General features: G+C 43.3%; 1 protein-coding gene across 8 annotated transcripts in view; it reads right to left on the bottom strand.

The window, feature by feature from the left end:
* The window catches only part of usp19 (ubiquitin specific peptidase 19), a 173,697-nt gene that overhangs the window by 43,558 nt on the left and 107,061 nt on the right, over positions 1-23,078 (bottom strand). For all 8 annotated transcript variants that reach the window (XR_006314249.1, XM_043707548.1, XM_043707547.1 and 5 more), the window contains 9 exons: positions 22,176-22,309; positions 19,019-19,177; positions 16,909-17,019; positions 13,507-13,617; positions 12,373-12,474; positions 8,109-8,249; positions 6,257-6,372; positions 3,284-3,421; positions 1,262-1,626 (listed from right to left, as the gene is read on the bottom strand). Coding sequence is in view for 7 of the 8 variants with exons in the window: in XM_043707548.1 (XP_043563483.1) it covers positions 1,262-1,626; positions 3,284-3,421; positions 6,257-6,372; positions 8,109-8,249; positions 12,373-12,474; positions 13,507-13,617; positions 16,909-17,019; positions 19,019-19,177; positions 22,176-22,309 (1,377 nt within the window). In the remaining variant the exon portion in view is untranslated. The remainder of the gene's footprint in view (positions 1-1,261; positions 1,627-3,283; positions 3,422-6,256; positions 6,373-8,108; positions 8,250-12,372; positions 12,475-13,506; positions 13,618-16,908; positions 17,020-19,018; positions 19,178-22,175; positions 22,310-23,078) is intronic.

A 23,078-nucleotide genomic window follows, 5' to 3' on the forward strand; every position in this document is an offset into this window, starting at 1 on the left:
GGGATTTAACAAGCAGAAGAATTTCATCAGTTCCAGATGACAGATCTTGACATGAAATGTGAACTCTGTCTCTCTTTCTCCAATATTTTCTTATTTATTCCTACAGTAGGGTGCTGAGAATGAAGAAAGGTTGATAATCTTCAATATTCAGTACACTTTAAAAAATAGTTAATAACATGAAAGATCTATATCCAGAAGATAGCGTAATACGCCTACACTGAGGGTTTGCAAGGTTCAGATCACAATGAAACTGTGATGGGCAAAGTGAGAGAAAGGTCATCGATCAAGTTTAATACAGCCTGATCTTGCCTTCTCCCAGTTTAGTTGTGAGAGCACTCAAGCCCTTCAGTCATAGGGGGATACAAGAGCAGTGATCTATTCTCACTTGGGTTTCAGTTGCCTGTTTCCACAGTGTGCCTAATTATACTGCTGTGATAATACAAATAATGCAGTGACTGAGTCCCAAATGTATGGCAGGCTGTGTTAACTAGAGGGGAGAATTTCACCCAGGCTTGAAAATTTCCTGACAATATCCCACCATGTGCAGGATAACTGGATACAGTTCATCTTTCACACAAACGCTCCAAGTTCATATAGGGAAGCTCCATATAGCTAAGATCAACAAACCCAGAATAGTGCAAAGTTCTACATGGATAACATGTGCCATGGATATTAAGTTGATGTATTGGTGGTATAGTAAGCTGCATGCCACAATTAGTTTCATGTCATTACAACCACCATTGTGCAGTGATAGAAGGCACGCTTGCGACGCAATGATAGCATTGCTACTTCTGAGCTAGAGAGCTCGGGTTCAAGTCCTACCCGACCAAAGGTGTGTTATAACATGTCTGCACAGGTTGATTGGAAAATTATTTCAGCAGCAATATGGGCCGGTTCTGATTCAAGGATATTACGGTAAAGCAACCACTTAATCTCCAAAGATGGCTCCTAATCAATTAAGCATTTTCTGTTTTCTATTCACTCATTAAAACCTTGCTTTCTTAATGGTGTGCTAAAATCACAATACAAGATAACTACAGCGCCTGGATTTAGGGAAAGACAACATTGTTAAAGCTGCAGACCATCGCTGCAGCTAAAAGATGAGATTTGATGCTTGAAAAAACTTTTCTTGTGCTCTTGGTTCTTATTGAAGAGGTGCAGAGGTACACTGTAGACAAGATGTCTCAGTTACTCAAACTAGGATTTATTTACTATACTGCCTTATCAAGACGGATTTGTGAAGACTGAAAAAAATCACCACCTTCGGGCTTCGGAGCTTTTTCGTAAGAGGTTTCCTTCTCACATCCAGTGTCTTCCTGTGACAATGGCTGCATTTCTGAGAATCCAGAGTCGTAGCTGTGAATGGAATCTTTGTCTCTACCTGGCATACTCATCCCCTTTGAGAAAGCAGAAGCCAGCAGGGGCTCAGAAACAGAGCTGGTTAAATAAGCACGGTGCACAGGCCTGATATCTCTCTGCTGAAGCTCCTGGGGTATCTTTCCATCACCTATCTCAGAGGTGGTAGTAGTTCCAGGGCTGGGCTGTACATTCTCCACTTTACAAGGTGGTGGGTCTGGCGAGATCCGGCCTGGCTGGAATGGGGGCTGGAACACATTTACCGAATACCTGCCAAAGAAAACAAAATTATTAATTTGACCATGTACAGCAAGACAAGCATATAATCCCACCCAGTATCGAACCATAGAATCCTACAAAGGAATTGTAATTCAGTTACGTCAGTGGCTTTAAAGTATTTATTCAATTGCTTCTTAAATTGTATTAGGTTCAACCACTGCATTCCAGATCATTATTTACCTGAAGAATTCTTATCAACTCTGGTACTTTTGTCAATTGTGGTAAAACTGTGACCTCTAACCTCTAGTTATCAACTCTAATAGTGGAAAGCTTCTCATTTACTCCATTGTGACATTTTCCCAAGCAGTGAGAGAGAGTCCTGTTGCCAGGGTCGGGGTGAAGTGCCCATGGGTTAAAAATGATACAATATTCATAACAGAGCACTTAGCGTGTAAAAGGTAGGATTGTGTCAGGGATTTGCAAAGTCTGGGTAAATCAGTCTGCCACATGGTGGAACCTGGTCAGTGCATAACATTTCAGTATCCTACATAAACAGGGAACTTGAAACCAAGTACAAGGATATAGCATAGCTCAGATTGCATTGAGTAGCTTATCTACAACTAATAAATTAGATACTTTCAATAAAGTTTAAGGCACTTTGGACAAATTTGGCTGGTGTTTATGCTGCACATGAACCTTCTTTCACATCCCCCCCAACTTCATCTCAACTACCTATTGCTTTCTCCCTAATGTCTTAGCCTAGATTACCTGAAATACTTCCTGTCCATTCATCTCAAATGCTTCTTATGCTAGCAAGCTTCACATTCCAACTCCCCTTGCTCGAGTTCCCTCTTGGATTTATTGATTACTATCTGGTACAGATGGTTGCTAATGGAAGACTCTTTAAACACTCACACCTTAACAAAAACATTTTCTTGTACCTCGCAGTAAATATGACCACGCTTTAAATGTTCAGAATGTTGTGAAAAAAGCCTGGAGCACCAAGTTCAAGGGCAGGGTCCTCACTTGCACCTCAGAGCCTAAGAAAACTTGTTTGGGGGGGATGTTTTCCTTTGTAGGAGAGACTGGAACAAGGGAATAGAGCTCAAAAATTCAAGACAGAAATGAAGGGAAATTTTGTTCTTTCAGTTGGCCATGAGTCTGAAACTCACTTCTGAGAAAGGAGTAGAGCTGGGGTCATTCAATATTTTTACAGCAGAGGCACATAGTTTCTTGATGAACATGGGAGTCAAAGGTTATTGGGGGAAGGCAGGAATGTGGAGTTAGGCAACAATCAGATCAGCAATGACCTTAATCTTACTGAATGATGGAATAGGTTCAAAGGACCGCATGGGCCTACTCCTGCATTGATTACGATCAGCTAACGCAGCACAAGCTGTACATACTTGAAGGGGCATTTAAAATTCACACCACAAAGCCCACACGTTGGTGGAACAATGCAACAGCATTTAGCCATATGACTCGTAGGTCAAAGAAAAACACATCCCAGTGACTAAAAGCCTTCTTGTAATGTCACTATCTGAACGTTTCATAAAACCCCTCAGTAATGTTGAAATAATGTGAAAGGCATGCGGGTGGTACAATCTTTGTTTCCGGAGACAGTGGGAGTAAGGGCAGCTGTTATTTTGTTCCAGCGTGGGGTTAATTTATACAGTTCTTTATTAACTTATCCTTAAAATCACAGTACCTCGAATATCCCTCCAGCAGCTGTGCGAGTCTGGAATATGTGAGCCGGGACTCGGGAACGCTGATTATGAAGGGACAACCAATATTCTCTGCCCTGCACTGGTTTTTATGATCTGACCAATGGTTCATTTGACAAGTCCTGGAAATATAGAAAGAGATTTCACTGAACATGCATTACACAGACTTCTGCTAATGGTCAATTCCAAAAACGCACAGAAAAGGCAGACAGTTTCAGACATTCTGCATAACCTAGCTCTTTTACAGTTGCGAAAAGTAATGAACATTCTAACATAGGGATCCGTTCTCTGTGAACAATAAGCAAAAGGTTCAAACCTTGCGCTGTTTTTGAATTATCTGAGAGTTTGGGGAGGCTTATTGCTCTGTTACTTTCTTCATGATAATATCTCGGCCAGTCAACTTGCCAACCAAATCATAAACAAATTGTTGCAATTGTTGGAAACGTGGTATTCTTGCATTCAGCCTGAATATCATATAAATGTCTCACTTCAGTAAAGTTCAAACTCTGAATGACCGAGCAACTGTCCAAAAATTGCTTTGCAGTTTTGAAATAACTTTCCTTCAAGGAACACTGCTTTTGTTGGAAAACTAATGACATGGTTTATTCACATGGTATTTTGATTCATACAGTAAACCAGTGAGAGGTACTGTGGTTATCCAATGACCCTTGATTGCTAATGCAGTGAACAGGAGGAGTTCAATTCCCACTGTGCAGTTTGAAAATCTAAATTCGGTTCTAAAATTAAAATCTGAAAATAACTTGAGAAATCCACATAAATTGACCAAGAAACTGTTGAATTATTTAGTAAGCCAATTGGTTTTCTTTTCAATGAAAACCCAATGAACTGTGGATACTGGAAATCAGCAACAAAAACAGAAATTGTTGGAAAAACCCAGCAGTCTGACAACATCAGCAAAGAGAAAGCGAGTTAACATTTCAGGTTGAGTGACCCTTCTTCAGAACTGATTGTAACTAGGAAAAGGTTGATATCTACTCTGAAGATGGGGAGGAGTAAAGATAGGTGGAGATGGAGGCCAGAGAGAGAGAGAGAACAGCAGTTGGATAGACAAAGGGATCAGCATTGGTCAGCCCGAAAGAATCAATAGCTGCTAATGAGATCATAAATTGTTGAAAACCGATGTGATGATCCGGCCTGGAGTCTGGGAGCAAGGGTAAGGACAAGGGCCTGGGAGAAGGTGCTCAACTCTTAAAATTATTGAACTCAGTATTGAGTCCTGAAAGTTGCAGGGTCCTCAAGTGGAAAATGAGATGCTGTTCTTCCAGATTGCACTAAGCTTGGCTGGAGCACTGCAGCCAGCTCAAGATAAAGATGCTAGCCATGGAAGAATGCGGTGCGTTGAAGTGGCAGGTAACAGGAAGCTTTGTCAGCACTTGATCTGCTACCACAATCAACCCATTTTTAGCTTCTATTGGTCTCTATTAGCAGGTATTGGTAAGCCTTCTTAACAACTTGCTGGACCTGCATGCTAGTTGTCAGAGACTTTTTGACAGGGACACTCAAGTCCCATTTTACACTTTCCAACCTCCGACTATTTAAGCAATAATCTGCACGTTTTGTTCCTCCTACCAGAGTAGATTACTTGACATTTAAATGAGCTCCAAGTAATGTGCCAAGTGTTGCCAGGGTTGGAGGGTTTGAGCTTTATGGAGAAGTTGAATAAGCTGGGGCTATTTGCCCTGGAGCGTCGGAGGCTGAGGGGTTACCTTATAGAGACTTATAAAATCATGAGGGGCATGGATAGGATAAATAGACAAGGTCTTTTACCTTGGGTGGGAAGAGTCCAGAACTAGAGGGCATAGGTTTAGGGTGAGAGGGGAAAGATTTAAAAGAGACCTAAGGGGCAACTTTTTCCACAGAGGGTGGTGCGTGTGGGGAATGAGCTGCCAGAGGAAGTGGTGAAGGCTGGTACAATTGCAACATTTAAGAGGCATTTGGATGGGTATATGAATAGGAAGGGTTTGGAGGGATATGGGCTGGGTGCTGGTGGTGGGACTAGATTGGGTTGGGATATCTGGTCAGCACGGATGGGTTGGACCGAAGGGTCTGTTCCCGTGCTGTACATCTCTATGACTCTATGTTACGCTAACTGTTCAACATCAGTTTGAAGGGAAATAAATGCTAGCTTTGCTGGCAATACTCACAGGGAAAAATGAGAAGACATTTTATGCCATTCTAGAACTTCAGCACCCCCTAGTGTAGGAGCATTGCATTGAAGAAACAATCATTTGGATGATGCACTTTTTAAAAATACTGTATTCATTTTTGGGATGAGGGTGTCACTGACCAGACCAGCATTTATTATCCAGTCCTACTTGCCCAGAGGGCAGTTAAGAGCCAACCACATTGCTGGGGGTCTGGAGTCACATGTAGGCCAGACCAGGTGAAGACGGTAGTTCCCCTCCCTAAAGAACATTAGTGAACTAGATGGGTTTTCCTGACAATTGATTCATGGTCATCATTAGACTCTTAATTCCAGACTTTCATTGAATTTTCATTCCACCCTCTGCAATGGTGGGATTTGAACCTGGGTCCTCGGAACACTATGTGGGTCTCTGGATTAACATTCCAGGGAATAATACCACTTCGGAGGACAGATACCCGATCAGATAGATTATTTTTGTCTCGTGTCATTGTCTGCCTAATGATGGTCATTCTGCGATGACACAATTTCACATGCAGCCAACAATATCACACCAAATTCAACAGAACGAACTGAATTCAATAAATTGCTTTATCAAACATAACTGCTTGCAAGAAGCATGGGAGAAGATACTGAAACAGAGGTATCATCTTAACACTTATCAGCCAGTCAATCCAACCAGTATCCTTCTTCCATCTGTGTAGCGTGAGCAGATATGAAAATGAGAAAGAAAACCAATGCCCACTGTTGATAATTTATGGCAGTACTCTATGGATTTAAAGGTCTGACTCACTGGTTGCAGTAGGCGACTCGGTAGCAACTAGTACATCGCCGCAACTTTTCATCAGGCTGCTGTGGCTTCTGACAGGCAGCACATTTGTTGATTGGGATGTTAGGGATTAACAGTCGCTATAAACAGAGAGGCAGAAAATTAGACATGTCTACCAGCTGGGAGAGTCAGTTACAGCATGAAACACTCAACATACAAACAGCCTAAATAACAGAACAACAGTGAATACAGCTAATGTGTTTAAAGGTCATTACTAGGGGAGATTAAAAAATATGTTACATTCAACAATTATGAAACATGGCCACCAGACAACACCAGTATCAATCAGCTTAACATTTCAATGTAACTGAAGGACAAGCATGGAATGTTTGTAGCTGTGGAGGATGAGAAATGAATTTTCTCCACAGGCATACAACTTTGCAACTATTCAGTGAACGAGGAAAATCTATTATTCTAATTGTGTCAGTCAAATAGTAAACAAGCCTGTAACAGAGACAAATGTCTCACAGTGAGAAGTAGTCTCTATAGCTATGGGCTCTGATCCTTTTTTTAAAAAATGGGATTTAGACATTACTGCCCATCTCTGATTGTCAACTTTTCACGGGCAATGAGCTGCCTTCAGGATGTAGTTCAAGAAGCCAGCTTACCATCACTTCCTTAAGTGCAATAAATGCTGGCTGGGCCAGCAATGCCCACTTCCTATGAATGAAGTAATCATTTCCACACTGCATGTGGACACCAGGACACTGAATACATTTGAGGGGGAGACAGAATTTTAATTAGCAACAGGTAATGGGGAGCAGGCAGGAAAAGTGGTGTGATGCTGACATGAGATCAGCCAAAATCCAATTAAATGGAGGAGCAGTTTTGAGGGACTGAATAGCTACTCCTACTTCTAGTTCTTCGGAATACAAAACGATACTTGGGATGGTTATTAAGTGCAAGCCTGTTAATGTTGTACATATCCATGAATAAAAATAACAGATGACTTCAATCTAGTGCTCATCTGATGTTTAGAATACTGCATTTTCCATAGGAACGTAGAGGGAATCTCCTCTCCCTGAGTGTGAGGAGATGAAGTGCAGCACATCTACCTTCACCAATCAGAGAATAATTAACCCAGGATAGCACTGGCACCTTCCATACTGCTCATGTGAATCACCATCTGCTGAGCTAATCTGAGATTGCATCTGCAACATGGGCACAGCTTCTAGTGGTGGAAATCCACAAAACTATACAGTGGTTTGATAGAGTGTGGGAGAATGACTGACAGCGTTTTTATCAAGTACTCTCTTGGGAAGAGTGTGGTGCTGGCTCCACCAATATTTGCTATCTATCCCAGGCTGTTCTGAGGTGGTGGGGGTGGTGAGCTTTCTTGAGCTGTATCTAGCTGGTTTACTATAACTGAGCAACTCACTGGGTCACTTCAGGGAGCAGTTAAGAGCCAAACACACTGCTGAAATACTAGAGTGTTATAAATATGCCCAAGCTGGGCAAGGACTCAGGTTTTCTTTCCTAAAGAACATTGTGAAACAATGCGTTTTAAAAACAATCCTACAACTCCATGGCCATTTTTACTGACACCAGGTCTTAAAACTGAACCCTCAAACAGCCACTGGGGGTTTTGAAGTGCCATTCTCCCAGTTACTAGTTTAGACTCTAGATAATTTGTCTACTAATAACCATGATATGGAATTGCCTACACAGCATCCTCAGCCTGCTGTCCAAGCAACCCAGGAAGGGATATCAATGACAGACAGTGCAAACATTCAAGAACTGAGAGCCATTTCATGTACAATGACTGGTCAATATTCAGAGCTAGAATCAGGACAAGGTAAACAGCAAAAGTAGGTACCTGTTGTACATTCAATTCAAGCACCCTCTCCTTTGCAAGATCCTTAGTCAACACTTCAAAGCAGAAGAGTGTGTCACTGGGGGAAACTGTATCCAGGGATTGAGACGTTTGAAATACCCGATGGAACCTATTCCTTGCAACCTACAGGGATGCCAGTAAGTCAAAAATGAGAGATTAGTGGATAATCCAGCCTTTTTCATAAGTAATTAAGAGTTGGGGATTAGTAGGTTATTCAATCCTGTAAGTGCAGAGTTAAATAAAGTAAAACACCCTCTACACTGTCCCCATCAAACACTCGCATAGAATCCCAACAGTAGAGGGGCTATTTGGCCCACTGAGCTCACAGTGACCCTCCAAAGAGTAGATCACCCAGATCCACTCTCTTACCCTATCTCCATGGCCCTACGCCTCCCACGGCTAATCCACCTAACCTGCACATATTTGGATTCTGGAAGGGAACTAGAGCACCTGGTGGAAATATGGGGAGAATGTCTGTGTGGAGTTTATGCAGTCACCCAAGGTTGGAATTGAACAGAGGTCCCTAGTGCTGAGAGGCAGCAGGGCAGGGATTGCAAGGGGCTTGAAAGAAAATGAAATTCTCTCTATTCTACTGAGTGTGTCTCAACTGCATTGACTCAATTCCTTCCTGTGGCATCAGTAAGACTGTAAATACAACACTTTGTTGCTATCTCATTCTCATTAGCTCGAGGACATTATTAAAAGTAATTTCATTCAGACTTTTAGGCCATCTCTACTCCAAGGGAGAAAGTGAGGACTGCAGATGCTGGAGATCAGAATTGAGAGCGTGTGGTGCTGGAAAAGCACAGCAGATCAGGCAGCATCCGAGGAGCAGGAGAATCAATTCCTTCATCAGGAATGAGGCTTGTGGGCTGGGGCTAAGAGATAAATGGGAAGGGGCTGGCGTTTGGGGGAAGGTAGTTGAGAAAGCGATAGGTGAATGAAGGTGAGGGAGGTGGTGATAGGTCAGAGGGGGAGTGATGGACAGGTTTGGAGGGCAGTACCGAGTTGGAGGCTTGGAACTGGGAAAGTGTGTGTGTTGGGGGCGGTGATGGTGGGAGAGGAGGAGGTGAAATGAGGAAACTGTTGTAATCCACATTTATCCTGTGCAGTTGCAGAGTCCCGGGGGAATATGAGGCATTCTTCCTCCAAGCATCGGGTGGTAATGGTTTGGCGGTGGAGGTGAAGCTGCATGTCCTTGACAGAGTGGGAGGGGGAGTTGAAGTGTTCAGCTACAGGGCAGAGGGGTTGGTGGATGCAGATGTCCCAGAGATATTCTATGAAATGATCCACAAGAAGGCATCCTGTCTCCCTGACATAGAGGAGACCACACCGGGTGCAACAGATGCAGTAGATGACATTGGTAGAGGTGCAGGTAAATTTCTGATGGATGTGGAAGAATCCCTTGGAGCCTTGGACGGAGGTGAAGAGTGTGGTGCGGGCGCAGGTTTGGCACTACCTGTGGTGGCAGGGAAAGGTGCTAGAAGTGGGGCATGGACCTGTTGAGGGAGTTGTGGAGGGAAGGGTCTTTTTGAAATGTGGATAGGGGTGGGGAGGGAAATACATTCAAAGTTTGTGCGAAGATTTGTAGCTCGGGTGCTCGTTGCTGTGGTTCTGCCAGGGGACGAAACGTTTACAACAAAATCTTCCAGCTCGGCGAAGGGAAATGCATCTCTGGTGGTGAGGTCCGTTTGTAGGTGGCAGAAGTGGCAGAGGATAATGCATTGTATGTGGAAGTTGGTGAGGTGGAAGGTGAGGATGAGGGGAGTTCTGTCCTTGTTGCGTTGGGAGGGGTGGGGTTCCAGGGCAGTGATGTGTGAGGTTGAGAAGAAGTGCTGGAGGGTATGGTCAACCATGTGGGAAGGGAAGTTGTGATCATGGAAGAAGGGGACCATCTGGGACTTTGAGGTGGAATTGGTCATCCTGGGAACAGATGTGGCAGAGGCAGACGAATTGGGAATAAGGGATGGCGTTTTTACAGGATGTAGGGTGGGAGGAGGTGTAGTCTAGGTAGCTGTGGGAATCACTAGGCTTGTAGCATATGTCTGTGGTTAGTCGGTCGCCAGAGATGGTGATGAAGAGGTCCAGGAAAGGGAGGGAGGTGTCCGAGGTGGTCCAGGTGAATTTGAAGTTGGGGTGAAAGGTGTTGGTAAATACACAGTCACAGAGATGTACAGCCAGGAAACAGACCCTTCGGTCCAACTCGTCTGTGCCGACGAGATATCCCAACCCAATCTAGTCCCACCTACCAGCACCTGGCCCATATCCCTCCAAACCCTTCCTATTCATATACCCATCCAAATGCCTTTTAAATGTTGCAATTGTACCAGCCTCCACCATTTCCTCTGGCAGCTCATTCCATACACGTACCACCCTATGTGTGAAAAAGTTGCCCCTTAGGTCTCCTTTATATCTTTTCCCGCTCACGCTAAACTTATGCCCTCTAGTTCTGGACTCCCCTACCCCAGGGAAAAGACTTTGTCTATTTATCCTATCCATGCCAGCCATAATTCTGTAAACCTCCATAAGGTCACCCTTCAGCCTCCGACACTCCAGGGAAAACAGCCCCAGCCTGTTCAGCCTCTCCCTGTAGCTCAAATCCTCCAACCCTGGCAACATCCTTGTAAATCTTTTCTGAACCCTTTCAAGTTTCACAACATCTTTCCGATAGGAGACCAGAATTGCACGCAATATTCCAACAGTGGCCTAACCAATGTCCTGTACAGTGCAACATGACCTCCCAACTCCTGTATTCAATACTCTGACCAATAAAGGAAAGCATTCCAAGCGCCTTCTTCACTATCCTATCTACCTGCAACTCTACATTCAAAGAGCTATGAACCTGCACTCCAAGGTCTCTTTGTTCAGCAACACTCCCTAGGACCTTACCATTGAAGTGTATAAGTCCTGCTAAGATTTGCTTTCCCAAAATGCAGCAGCTCACATTTATCTGAATTAAACTCCATCTGCTACTTCTCAGCCCATTGGCCCATCTGGTCAAGATCCTGTTGTAATCTGAGGTACCCCTCTTCACTGTCCACTACACCTCCAATTTTGGTGCCATCTGCACACTTACTAACTGTACCTCTTATGTTGACATCCAAATCATTTATGTAAATGACAAAAAGTAGTGGGCCCAGCACTGATCCTTGTGGCACTCCACTGGTCACAGGCCTCCAGTCTGAAAAACAACCTTCCACCACCACCCTCTGCCTTCTACCTTTTTGAGTCAGTTCTGTATCCAATTGGCTAGTTCTCCCTATATTCCATTAGATCTAACCTTGCTAACCAGTCTCCCATCGGGAACCTTGTCGAACGCCTTACTGAAGTCCATATAGATCACATCCACTGCTCTGCTCTCATCAATCTTCTTGGTTACTTCTTCAAAAAACTCAATCAAGTTTGTGAGACATGATTTCCCACGCACAAAGCAATGATGACTATCCCGAATCAGTTCTTGCCTTTCCAAATACATGTACATCCTATCCCTCAGGATTCCCTCTAACAACTTGCCCACCACCGATGTCAGGCTCACTGGTCTATAGTTCCCTGGCCTGTCCTTACCACCCTTCTTAAACAGTGGTGCCATGTTAGCCAATCTCCAGTCTTTCAGCATCTCACCTCTGACTATCGTTGATACAAATATCTCAGCAAGAGGCCCAGCAATCACTTCTCTAAGTTTCCACAGAGTTCTAGGGTACACCTGATCAGGTCCTGGGGATTTGTCCACTTTTATGCGTTTCAAGACATCCAGCACCTCCTCCTCTGTAATATGGACATTTTACAAGATGTCACCATATATTTCCCTACATTCTATATCTTCCATATCAGTCATCGATGTAGAGAAGGAACAGGTGGTGGAATGGTGTCGATGTAACTGCGGAAGATGGACTGTTCCAGATATCCGACAAACAGGCAGGCATAGCTGGATCCACTCTACTCCAACTCTGGTTCAATACATTTTTCACAGTTTCACTGCTGTTCATTCCCTTCTCCCCATTCTGTCAAATCCAACAGCCATTTTCTCAACTGTCGACATTAGTCTCCAAAGAAAATGCAAACATCGTTTGAAATGAGCCCCCTTGTTCTGGAGATTAATCTTTTATTTCTGGAGACTGGAGGACAATTCTAGCAGATTCACGCTGCATATGAAGCTCGGTGAAAGGCTAGTGTCAAAGGCAATGTCCCGGTGGGCTCTCCCTGCTGGCGTTTTAGTCTTGTCACCTGCTTAGTTTGAGGAACTCACCTCCGTCAGTCGTAGTGTGTCAGCTTTCACTTTCATATTGCGGGAGATCGCGTCAAGGACATCGGCTGCACTCGCATTCTCCTTACTCACACTCACCAAGACCTGGCAGCAGGAAAGGAGACAACTAACTCAGCAACCTATATTCAGATAGCGTCCTTTAAATTATCCCAAGGTACTTTGCAAAAGCAATAACAAAACTAAATCTGACACTCAAAAATACATAGCAAGAAGCTGGTCAAAAAGTTCTGCTTGAAGAGTGTCTGATAGGAAAGAGGTCGAGAGATGGAGGGGGTTAGGGAGGGACTGCCAGAGCTTAGTGCTTCGATAGGTGAAGACACAGCCACCGATAATGGAGGGACCAAAATCAGGAACACTCGCAAGGCCTTAATTAGGGTAGTGCTGAGATCTCAGGAGATTGCAAGACCAGTCCTATGTACTATGTTAAAAATCACAACACCAGGTTATGGTCCAACAGGTTTATTTGGAAGCACTTCCAAAGTGCTTCCAAATAAACCTGTTGGACTATAACCTGGTGTTGAGTGATTTTTAACTTTGTCCACCCCAGTCTAACACCGGCATCTCCAAATAATATCTACTATATAAAAGTGAATGAGTCACGTGTGAAAGTGAGGGGATTTACTTTTGTGGAGCCCTACTGGAATTTTCTGATGTGGAGTGTGACATACCAAACTGATCATCATGATGCTTCGAGTTTATTAGGCTAATTAAAATTCAGCTACCATTATCCTACAAAAAGAGACAGAAGGTTGGAGAGCATTGAAACAGCAGACTGGAAATAAAAAAGTTCCATGTTTCTGCATGTCAGGAGATGTTACACATGAGGAAGTGGTCAGTCTCGGTGATGGAGAGGATATGGGGTCAGCTGCATGGAGGAGTTAATACCATAATAAGGATCAAATGCTTGAAATATTATGTTCTCCCCAAAATGACATCTTACCCAAAGAGAAAACAGCCAACATTCAGTGGTTTTTCCGAAGCATGGAAATTTCCAGCTGGCAGGATCATTTTCACCATCAATCTTAAAGGGAGTGGGTTGAATGAGCTGAAAGATATATGCTGCTCCAGTGAGGATTTGACCAACAACACAAACTACCAGAAACTGGCAGTTCTTACCTTTACTGGCTTCTTATGAGGCTCCTTGGCAAAAAAATAAACAGTCAGCAACTTCTGCTTCTGTGGCAGGGGAACGGACAGGTAGAGGAATGGATCGAATGTGATCGACACCTGGAAAACAAAATTTTCAACCAAGATGGCAACAATGTCGAGGATGTCGACAAGAATCAAAAGCACGACTAAAACAGGAAGATAAGACAGAAAATGGGAGAGAGGAGAGAGAAAGGAAAGTGCAAATGGAAAAAGTATGACACAGTTGTCTCCTTCCTGATGTGCAGTCATCAGCCACATCTCCTCTACAGGGAGCAGGTGAAATGGCATTCAGCAACACCCTGAGCTTGAGAATGCCAGTGGAGGAGGAGTGTCACTAACAGCCGGACTCAGTCAGGGACTGCATGGTGCTCTAACAGTCTCAGGGCTCCAGGAAAGCTGTGCTCAAAGCAAGCAATGACTGTGTAGGCCATGGATGTGTTTGCAATGCTTTCACCACCAGGTGCTCCCTAGTACAAGATAAAAGATAATGCAAAGAAAAGATTCCGTTCTGAGCTGCCAATGCTAAGGTCCACAGCATGTGCACAATATTCTGAATCTTCAGATGAGCATACTCAATGCAACCCTCAGCAAACCAGGGTCACAGTTGGTGCCAGATTTGTCCTTTAGGCTCTCTGTCACAAACGCTGCCCTTGTCCAACACACCCGAATGCATGCATACAGCCCGCAGGCAGGCAGCTCGGAACATCTAGTCTGGGGTGAATGCACAACCCAAAGGAAAGAAAAGTGCCTTTGTGCCATTATTCTTATACTGGTTATTCTCTTTTGGATTTATTTTAACACTTGACCCCATCATCCAGGGGTTGTTCAGTCTTCTGAGAAAGTGCTGTAGCACCAGTTTGTCACCTCCAGGTGAAGATGCAAAACCAAAGTTCTGCCTACTACCCTAGATGGATGTAAAAGACCCAGTGGCACTAAGAAAAGAACAGGGAACCCTGAAGATTATATTACAACTGTAATATCTTCCAATCTCAAAAGTTTGAATTTAATTTCTAATTCTGTCCCTGGCCTTGGCGCAGCCCATCTCTAATCACCTCCAGCTCCACGATCTCTGCACTGCTCCAATTCTGATCTCCCAAAAGGACACGGTTTTAACTGCTTCACTATTGGTGGTCACACCTTCAGGTGTCTGGACCCCCAGAGTTCTGGAAAAACCCTCTTGTGCCCCTGAAAACTCCTTCCATGTTCGAGCTTCTGCCCCAATATCTCTTTACATGATTTGGTATCATTTTGTTTTATGATGCAACTAGTAAATACCTTGAGACATTTTGTGATAAAGGCTCGCTATAAATATAAATTGTTGTTTAAATCTATCCACATTTAAAACAGTATTTTGAGGAATGCTGCCACCTAGTGTTTTAAGAACAAAAAAGTTTTCCCTAAACTTGAACATCAAGTCCAGCTGCATCTTCCAACAAGTGCATGCACTAATTCAGTTTTTTATTAATGTCTGTGCTGTTGAGTTCAGAGTGAGTGCATGTTCCCAGTGCCAAGACTGCCCCTGCCATCTATACATGTGTAGGTGACATTAGGAAAATGCGCCAAAAAATGTGTTGCTGGAAAAGCACAGCAGGTCAGGCAGCATCCAAGGAGCAGGAGAATCGACGTTTCGGGCATAAGCCCTTCTGCAGGAATTATGCCCGAAACATCGATTCTCCTGCTCCTTGGATGCTGCCCGACCTGCTGCGCTTTTCCAGCAACACATTTTTCAGCTCTGATCTCCAGCATCTGCAGTCCTCACTTTCTCCACATTAGGAAAATGACCAAGTGCTGACACTTCTGTAGGTAGCAGCTGTGCTTGCATATCCTTTACAGCATTTACAAAGGTATGAAGTAATAGGATTGACCCAATTGAACCAATTACCTCCATGGACTGTCTAAATAACCATTGCTTGTTTTTGGTGGAGGTTGAATTCTGGGGGCACAGACTCTGCCACAGGTAAGGTCGGTGGTGTTGCAGTTCACAGCCAGTCAGTCAAGGCTCCTGTTCATTACACAATGAACAAAACTGGATTGCAGTCTAATTTTCCTCAGGGTGGAGATGGATTAACCTCAGATTTTGCAACCTGCCAGACAGCTGACACTCAGGGCTTGATTCCAAACTGCAATCAGGGTAAACAGGTACGTCAGATCTGTGTCCACGGCACATGTGGTGATGTTGCACTGCAAAGCTATTTATGTGCGCACTGTGGAAGTGACAATAAATACTGCCAGACTTTAAACTCCTCCAGAAACACTTTCTTCAAATACTTTACACAAGCTATTGAATTTGCTATTTTGACCTTTCAAACTCTCAGAACAACACTTCACTGATATTTTCAGACAACACTTGCAAGGTTCAGTAACCTCTAAGTTGAAACATAATTTATAAGGATAGGCACATCACAGATTCACAAGTCAGTGACAATGCCTGGTTTCCAAGATCCAGGAATTCATAAATCCTATTTTTAAAAATCAGACCAAACAGAGTCCTGTAACTTTGGGCATTTCCTTGCCCATTTCTAACTTGTGCTAGGTTCAAAGCTGTGCTTTATCACTCCTTTTGCAAAATTGCCTAAAACATGCAATCGTTTGTGATAGTTAATGATTTCTGCACCCTACTGGTGTTACGTTATAATGTAGGAACTGGCCAGCCAAATGACACACAGTGAAGTGGCAGAAAGAACAAGATAATGGTCATATTGCCTGCTTTCAGTGATGTTAGCTAATTGTACAGGATAGATGGGAGGATTCACCTACTCTTTTAGCAGAGCAGCAGGAGTAGGCTGCTCAACACTGAGTTTATTTCACTAGTGAACGAAATCATTGCTAATCACCCGTTTAGCTGTTGCCAGCCTTGTTTGATTATTTCAGTATTTTTTCATTTTCACTTGATGGCCTCCAGACCCCATTGTTAGCTTCAGACTTCTTGACAGGCCTGTGTTTTAGATTTGAGTTTCCCTTTGTGTGAAGTGGTACTCTTGACATTACTCTTGAATTACTTCCTGAAGAAGGGCTCATGCCCGAAACGTTGATTCCCCTGCTCCTTGGATGCTACCTGACCTGCTGCGCTTTTCCAGCAACACATTTTCAGCTCTGATCTCCAGCATCTGCAGTCCTCACTTTCTTCATTACTCCTGAATGGCAGCTTACTCTAGACTTGATCAAACCAAAGGAAAGTGTTTCACACTGACTAACTATTTAAACCTTAAAATAGTACACTGAATCTTTTACACCCATCTGACAAGGGCCTCAGTTTAATGTCTCATCTGAAATAAAAATGACATAGGTCTTACTCTCCGGATACAATTTGAGGGATTGAGTCACTTACCACTGCACCACACAATTAAATTTACCCTGTCAGTCTCTCACCTTGTAACATATGGGGCACACCAACTTTGACTTGTACTGACCCTGGAAGAGATCCACGATAAAGGAATCATTTCGCATCTTGTGACGTTCCCAGGCCTCCTCTGCCACCACCTGAGAGACATGTCAATCTGTCAAAGAACTGGAGACCTTGAAACTGTAGAATAACTTAAACTACATTGTTAAACTACATCTTGAAAGGTCATGACCTGAAACAGCTTCTCTCAACAGATGAGTCCAGACTTGCTGTATATTTTCAACACTGTATATACTGTAGAATTGTTTTTAATTTGCATCACACCAGATGACAATTCAGTCATATCATTACCATTTAACTGTGCCTGTGGGTTATTTGTACAGTAAAATTGAAGGAGAATACAGGCCATACAAATTGAACCAGGTAGGCATGCTTACTTGCAGTACGTTACACAACAGATTGTAGTGTGTTAACAGGGTGGGGCTGGGAACAGATTCTCACACACAAATCAAACAGCTCAGTCATGTTCAGTATTTGTGCTTTCCTCAGTAGTGTTATTTTAAGGTTGGATAGAATGAAGTCCAAATTGAAGCTAACATTTATCCAAGATCACAACTTCCCAAATCATGAAACAGAACTAGAGGAATGGGACTAATGGCATTAGCTTTCCAAGGAATCCGAACAGACACCATGGGTTGAATGGCTTATGTCTACACTGCATCATTCCATTTTTAGTTCTTAGCTTATTACCACTCTCTGGGATTCTCCAGTCAGTCTCTCAGCCCCCAGCCTGACTTGGCACTGTTTGAAATCGATCAGGACCTCACGGGTAGATGTTTTTAGATCAGGAGCAGGTGTGCCCTGAAACCAAAACCACAAGTATCACAGGTATCACAACTCTAACAAGAATCTGCTGGTTATCAAGCACAGGTTTAGCACTGTCACCCGACAGATGAGACAATATTACAACTATATATTTAATGTATAGAAAATGAACATTCACAAGCAGCACACAGAGGTCATGAACACATGGAGCACTTGCCATCTTTTCCAGCAACACTAGATTGACAGTATCACAGGTGACAGGTCAATCAATGTGTGGGCAAGTGGTATCAGAACAAGATGGTCACATAGTTAAAAAATGGCACCCTTAAGCTTTATAAATAGAAAACAGAAGATCTGATTCAAAACTTTTCTAAGCTCGCAAGGGTATTTTGTCCACATCTGGGCATTGCAACGTACAATGTTAAGGGCTTAGGGTGGCACAGTGGTTAGCACTGCTGCCTCACAGCGCCAGGGACCCAGGTTCAATTCCAGCCTCAGGCAACTGTCCATCTGGAGTTTGCACATTCTCCCCGTGTCTACGTGAGTTTCCTCCGGGTGCTCGAGTTTCCTCCCACAATCCAAAGATGTGCAGGTTAGGTGAACTGGGCATACTAAATTGACCATTGTGTTCAGGGATGTGTAGGTTAGATGCATTGGTTAGCGGTAAATGTAGAGTAATAGCGTAGGGGAAAAGGTCTGGTTGGATTAATCTTCTGAGGGTCAGTGTGGACTTTTGTTGGGCCAAATGTTGTTGCGCCTGTTTCCACACTGTAGAGATTCTGTGACAAGATGGTGCAGTAATTTACTCAAATAGCACCACGGATGAGTGAATTACAGCCATGAGAAAGAAACTGGAGAAGCTGGGACTGTTTTCCTGAGAGCAGGAAAGGTTTAATGAAATTTTAATGGAGACTATTAGAAATCAATGTTTTTAATAGGGAGTAGGTAGTCAGGAAAATCACAGAGTAAAGGACACATTGTCATTTAATTGGCAGAACAGTGGAGGCCACTTCCCTTCTAATTTTCTGTTTTAATTGGAACATGAAAAGCCTTTCCACACTATAACCAGTTGATCAATTTACACTATAAACACTGTGCATTTAATGCTATTCCCAGAAACATGTGTCCAAAACTACAAATTCTCTGGGACCCAATTACAGAGAAGGGACAGCACCACAGTTTTTAAAAAAATGTACTGTTAAGGGATATGCCTGCAAAACAAAAAACATGCCCGTTTAATATGGAGCATTTGTATAGCAGTCAGCGAACAACTGGAGTTCCAGGTCAGTGCCACCAGGCACCATGATGTACCTCATCTGGGCGCCCATCAGAATCCACGGTCTCGGTGTATGGTTTATTCTGTATTCTATTGAGGTCCTCATGGAGGCCATCCAACAGAAACGCCATGAATTCCTGAGCATCATGTTGAGCGTAACCAGTGAATTGGCTTGCTTTACTCGCTACAATAGCCTAGCAGGAAGGAAAAACATCATGTAACAAGCACATATTTGGAGTCAGAAATAAAACTTTTAGCATTTGGGTCAGACAAGTTTGAAGCAATATCTAACAAAGATGGTTCCTTTCCTTTCCCAGTTGGCTCTCTCTTCACTTTACCTCACTAACAAGCACCTATAAAGAATGGGCCCTATTTGACCATTCTTTCAGCCAGGTTACTCAGAGTTCCACCCCAACTCCTACCCAGCCAAACTGGAGCCCAGAAACTGTTTTGAATGGGTCCAAATGTAACCTCGTACAAAGAACAATGCAGCACAGGAACAGGCCCTTCGGCCCGCCAAGCCTGTGCCAACATGTTTTGCCCTTCCACACTTGCGCTGTCTGCACTTTCAAGATGCGTACCCCTCTATTCCCTTCCTATTCATGTATTCATCCAGGTGTTTCTTGAATGCCGATATTGTTTCTGCTTTCACCAACTCCTCCGGCAGCACATTCCAGGCAATCACCACCCTTTATGAAAAACTCACCTCATACACCTCTTAATTCCACCCCCCACGCCCCCAATCAGCCCCTCCACCCTGAGAAAAAGCCTCATACTTTCCATTCTATCCATGCCATTCGCAATCTTATAAACTTCCATCAGGTTGCCCCAAGCCTCTTTCGTTCCAGTGAAAACAAACCCAGTCTATCCAACCTCCTTAGCTAAAATCCCCCATACCAGGTAATTTTATGTATCCTGTCCAAAGAATCCACATCCTTCTGGCAGTGCACTAACCAGAAATGTACACAATTTTCCAAACGTGGCCTAACTAAAGTTCTATAAAGCTGCAGCATAACTTGTCTATCCTTATACTCCAGGCTGTTCCAATGAAGGCAAGCATGCCATAGGTCTTTGTTACTATCTTATCTACCTGCACTGTCACCTTTAGTGATCTGTGGACCTGCACAGCCAGATCCCTCTGCATATCGATACTCCTAAGGGTTCTGTCATTCACTATATAATTTGCACCTGGACTTGATCTTTCAAAATTCTTCACCTCACATTTGTTTAGATCAGATTAGATTAGATTACTTACAGTGTGGAAACAAGCCCTTCGGCCCAACAAGTTCACACCGACTTTGTCTGGAGTAAACTCCATTTGACATTTTTCTGTCCATGCCTCCAACCGATCTATACCCTGCTGTATCCTCTGGACAATCCTCATTATCCAGAACTCCAATCAAACCAGCTTTGTTTTCCTCCAAATCATTTATGCAGATCACGAACAGAAGTCCTAGCACTGATCCCTGTGGAACATCACTAGTCACAACCTTCCATTCCAAAACGCATCCTTCCATGGCTACCCTCTGTCTCCTGTGACTAAGCCAGTTGAGTATCCATCTTGCCAGCTCACCCCTGATACCATGTGACTTTATCTTTTGTACCAGTCTGCCATGAGGGACCTTGTCAAAGGCTTTACTGAAGTCCAGATAGACAAAATCAACTGCTTCTCCTTCAATCATCTTTATCACCTCCTTAAATAACTCAATCAAGTTAGCGAGGCACAACCTGCACAAGACTACGCTGTCTATCGCTAAGAAGTCCATTTGCTTCTAAATGCATATAGAGCTTGTCCCTGAGAATCTTTTCCAATAATTTCCCTACCACTGATGTGAGGTTCACAAGCCTGTAATTTCCAGGATTATCTCTGATATCCTCCTTAAACAATAGACAACATTGGCTACTCTCCAGTTTTCTGGGACCTCACCTGCGGCCAAAGAGGACACAAAGGTGTCTGTCAATACTCAGCAATTTGCTCTCTTGCCTCTCTCAATATTCTGGAATAGAACCCATCAGCAACCGGGGGCTTATTTACCTTAATATTTTTTAACCCCATGTTAAGAAATATCTAATGGAATTCACATCAAGTGGGTCTGAGAGAACGAGTACTAAGCAAGGAGGTGGACAGTTGACTAAAAGCTATAGAAGCAAAAAAATTCTAAACAAAAACCTAGAGTTTTATTGGACAGAGCTAAATAAACCAAAACAGTTAAGATGTAGATCAGCTAGATCAACCTTCCCTCAACGCTAGAACAGGCTTGAGGGGCTGAATATCCACTCTACTCCAACACTTCTGGTAATGTTTGGTATGTACCACGTAGTGTAGCTAATCCAGTAAAGTATCCTTGCAAGTTGGGGGTCTGAGCAGTCAACACAATTGTATTATACCTGCTCAATACCATATCACCATCCCTGCCATGTGGAAGAGCTTCTTTTAAAGAGAAATTAGGTGCTTTGTTAAACAGAGAACAAATCGTTCAAAGACCATTCAAATTCCCAGCTTTCGCTGCTGCTGTCACTTGATCAAGAATTGCAAGGAGATTCTGGGCAAACAATCCTGTCAAGGCAAGACATGATTGTGTTGACAAGACTGAAAGAATGTTTCCCCTCATCAGCCTATTGTATGTAAACAGGATCCATTTGGCCTCTCAAAGTCCTGTCATACAAGACTAGACCCTTCAGCTTGCCACTTAAATCATAGCTATCTGTAGATAGATAAGAAACAAGATTAAGATCCGAGTGTCTATGATGAGAAGTTTTGGAATATTTCTCATCAGTTCCTCCAGGTGACCAAGGGATGTCCATGAGACCACACCGATGGAGGTTTCCAACATTTGATGCCTAACTCCATGTATGACGCAACCTCCATTTCAACTAACATTCGAAGGGACACTGCACTCGCTATCCAAATCACCAAACCAGTTCCACAAATATATCTTCAGGAAAAGAAAGCCATCTACCCAAATACCTCCCCTTATACAAACTATGTGCCTTTAGTCCTTCCACGGCATAACCATTTAAATGCTTTTCTGACCAGAAAACTGCAGATTTTGTGTAAGCATTGGTGGAACAGGTTTAACGCCATCTGAATGACCATCTGTTTCCAACACTCACAAGATGTGACTAGTTTGTCTATTTAATTGGAAGGCCAACAGAGGGTTTGACATGGACCCTGAATTGGTGCTCACTCACCTTTAGCTTCGATGGCTGGTAGGCATGGTGTGTTCCTTTCCACAGGGCCCGCAGCAGCACCGCAAAGCCAATGGCCAGGCGGCCACCAGTTCCCAGAGGATTGTTGTAATTTAATTCAGACTCAAAACATCGATCTGATCAAATTTAGAGTGAGAGATATTCAGATTTAACTTGCAATGAGGGCTTCATCTTCCTACAGCAAAAACTCATTTGAAAAGTCAAATTAATAAACAATCACTTATTGTACATCATATCAAAGATTAAAGAAACTAGTTGAACTGAACAAATTACTTTGAGGTGCTATGAGTTACACAGTTATTCTGAGAGACATCACCAGGCCATGAAGAACACACCTAATTGATTAACTGATTTGATTTTTTTTGTGTAGTTGAAAGACCTTGCTTAATTTAGCACTTTCCACATCCTTTTGAATGAAGCACTAGCAAATGTAGTCATTGCTACAATTTGAGTGTGGAAACCAAATGGCACACTCAAAGATCCCAGAAACAGCAGCAATGTTGACATGGTAATATGTTTAAGTGGTGCTGGTTAAGCCTGGGACAGTGGGAAGAACTCCCATGACCGTTCTCTAAAACAGTACCATATTTTACATCCACCCAACAGGCACACAAAGCCTTGAACATAATCTCAGGTGAAAGGTGGCACCACTGACAGTGTCATGAGGTATGGCGCTGGAAAAGTACAGCAGGTCAGGCAGTATCTGAGGAGCAGGAGAGTCGACCCTTCAGGCATAAGCCCTTCATCAGAAGTGTGTGAGTGAGAGTGAGAGTGAGAGTGTGAGTGAGAGAGAGAGAGAGAGAGTGAGAGAGTGAGTGTGAGAGAGAGAGTGAGCGAGTGTGAGAGAGAGAGAGTGAGTGAGAGAGAGTGAGAGTGTGATGGTGA

The sequence above is a fragment of the Chiloscyllium plagiosum genome, chromosome 18 (assembly GCF_004010195.1).
Source record: "Chiloscyllium plagiosum isolate BGI_BamShark_2017 chromosome 18, ASM401019v2, whole genome shotgun sequence".
Taxonomy (NCBI): domain Eukaryota; kingdom Metazoa; phylum Chordata; class Chondrichthyes; order Orectolobiformes; family Hemiscylliidae; genus Chiloscyllium; species Chiloscyllium plagiosum.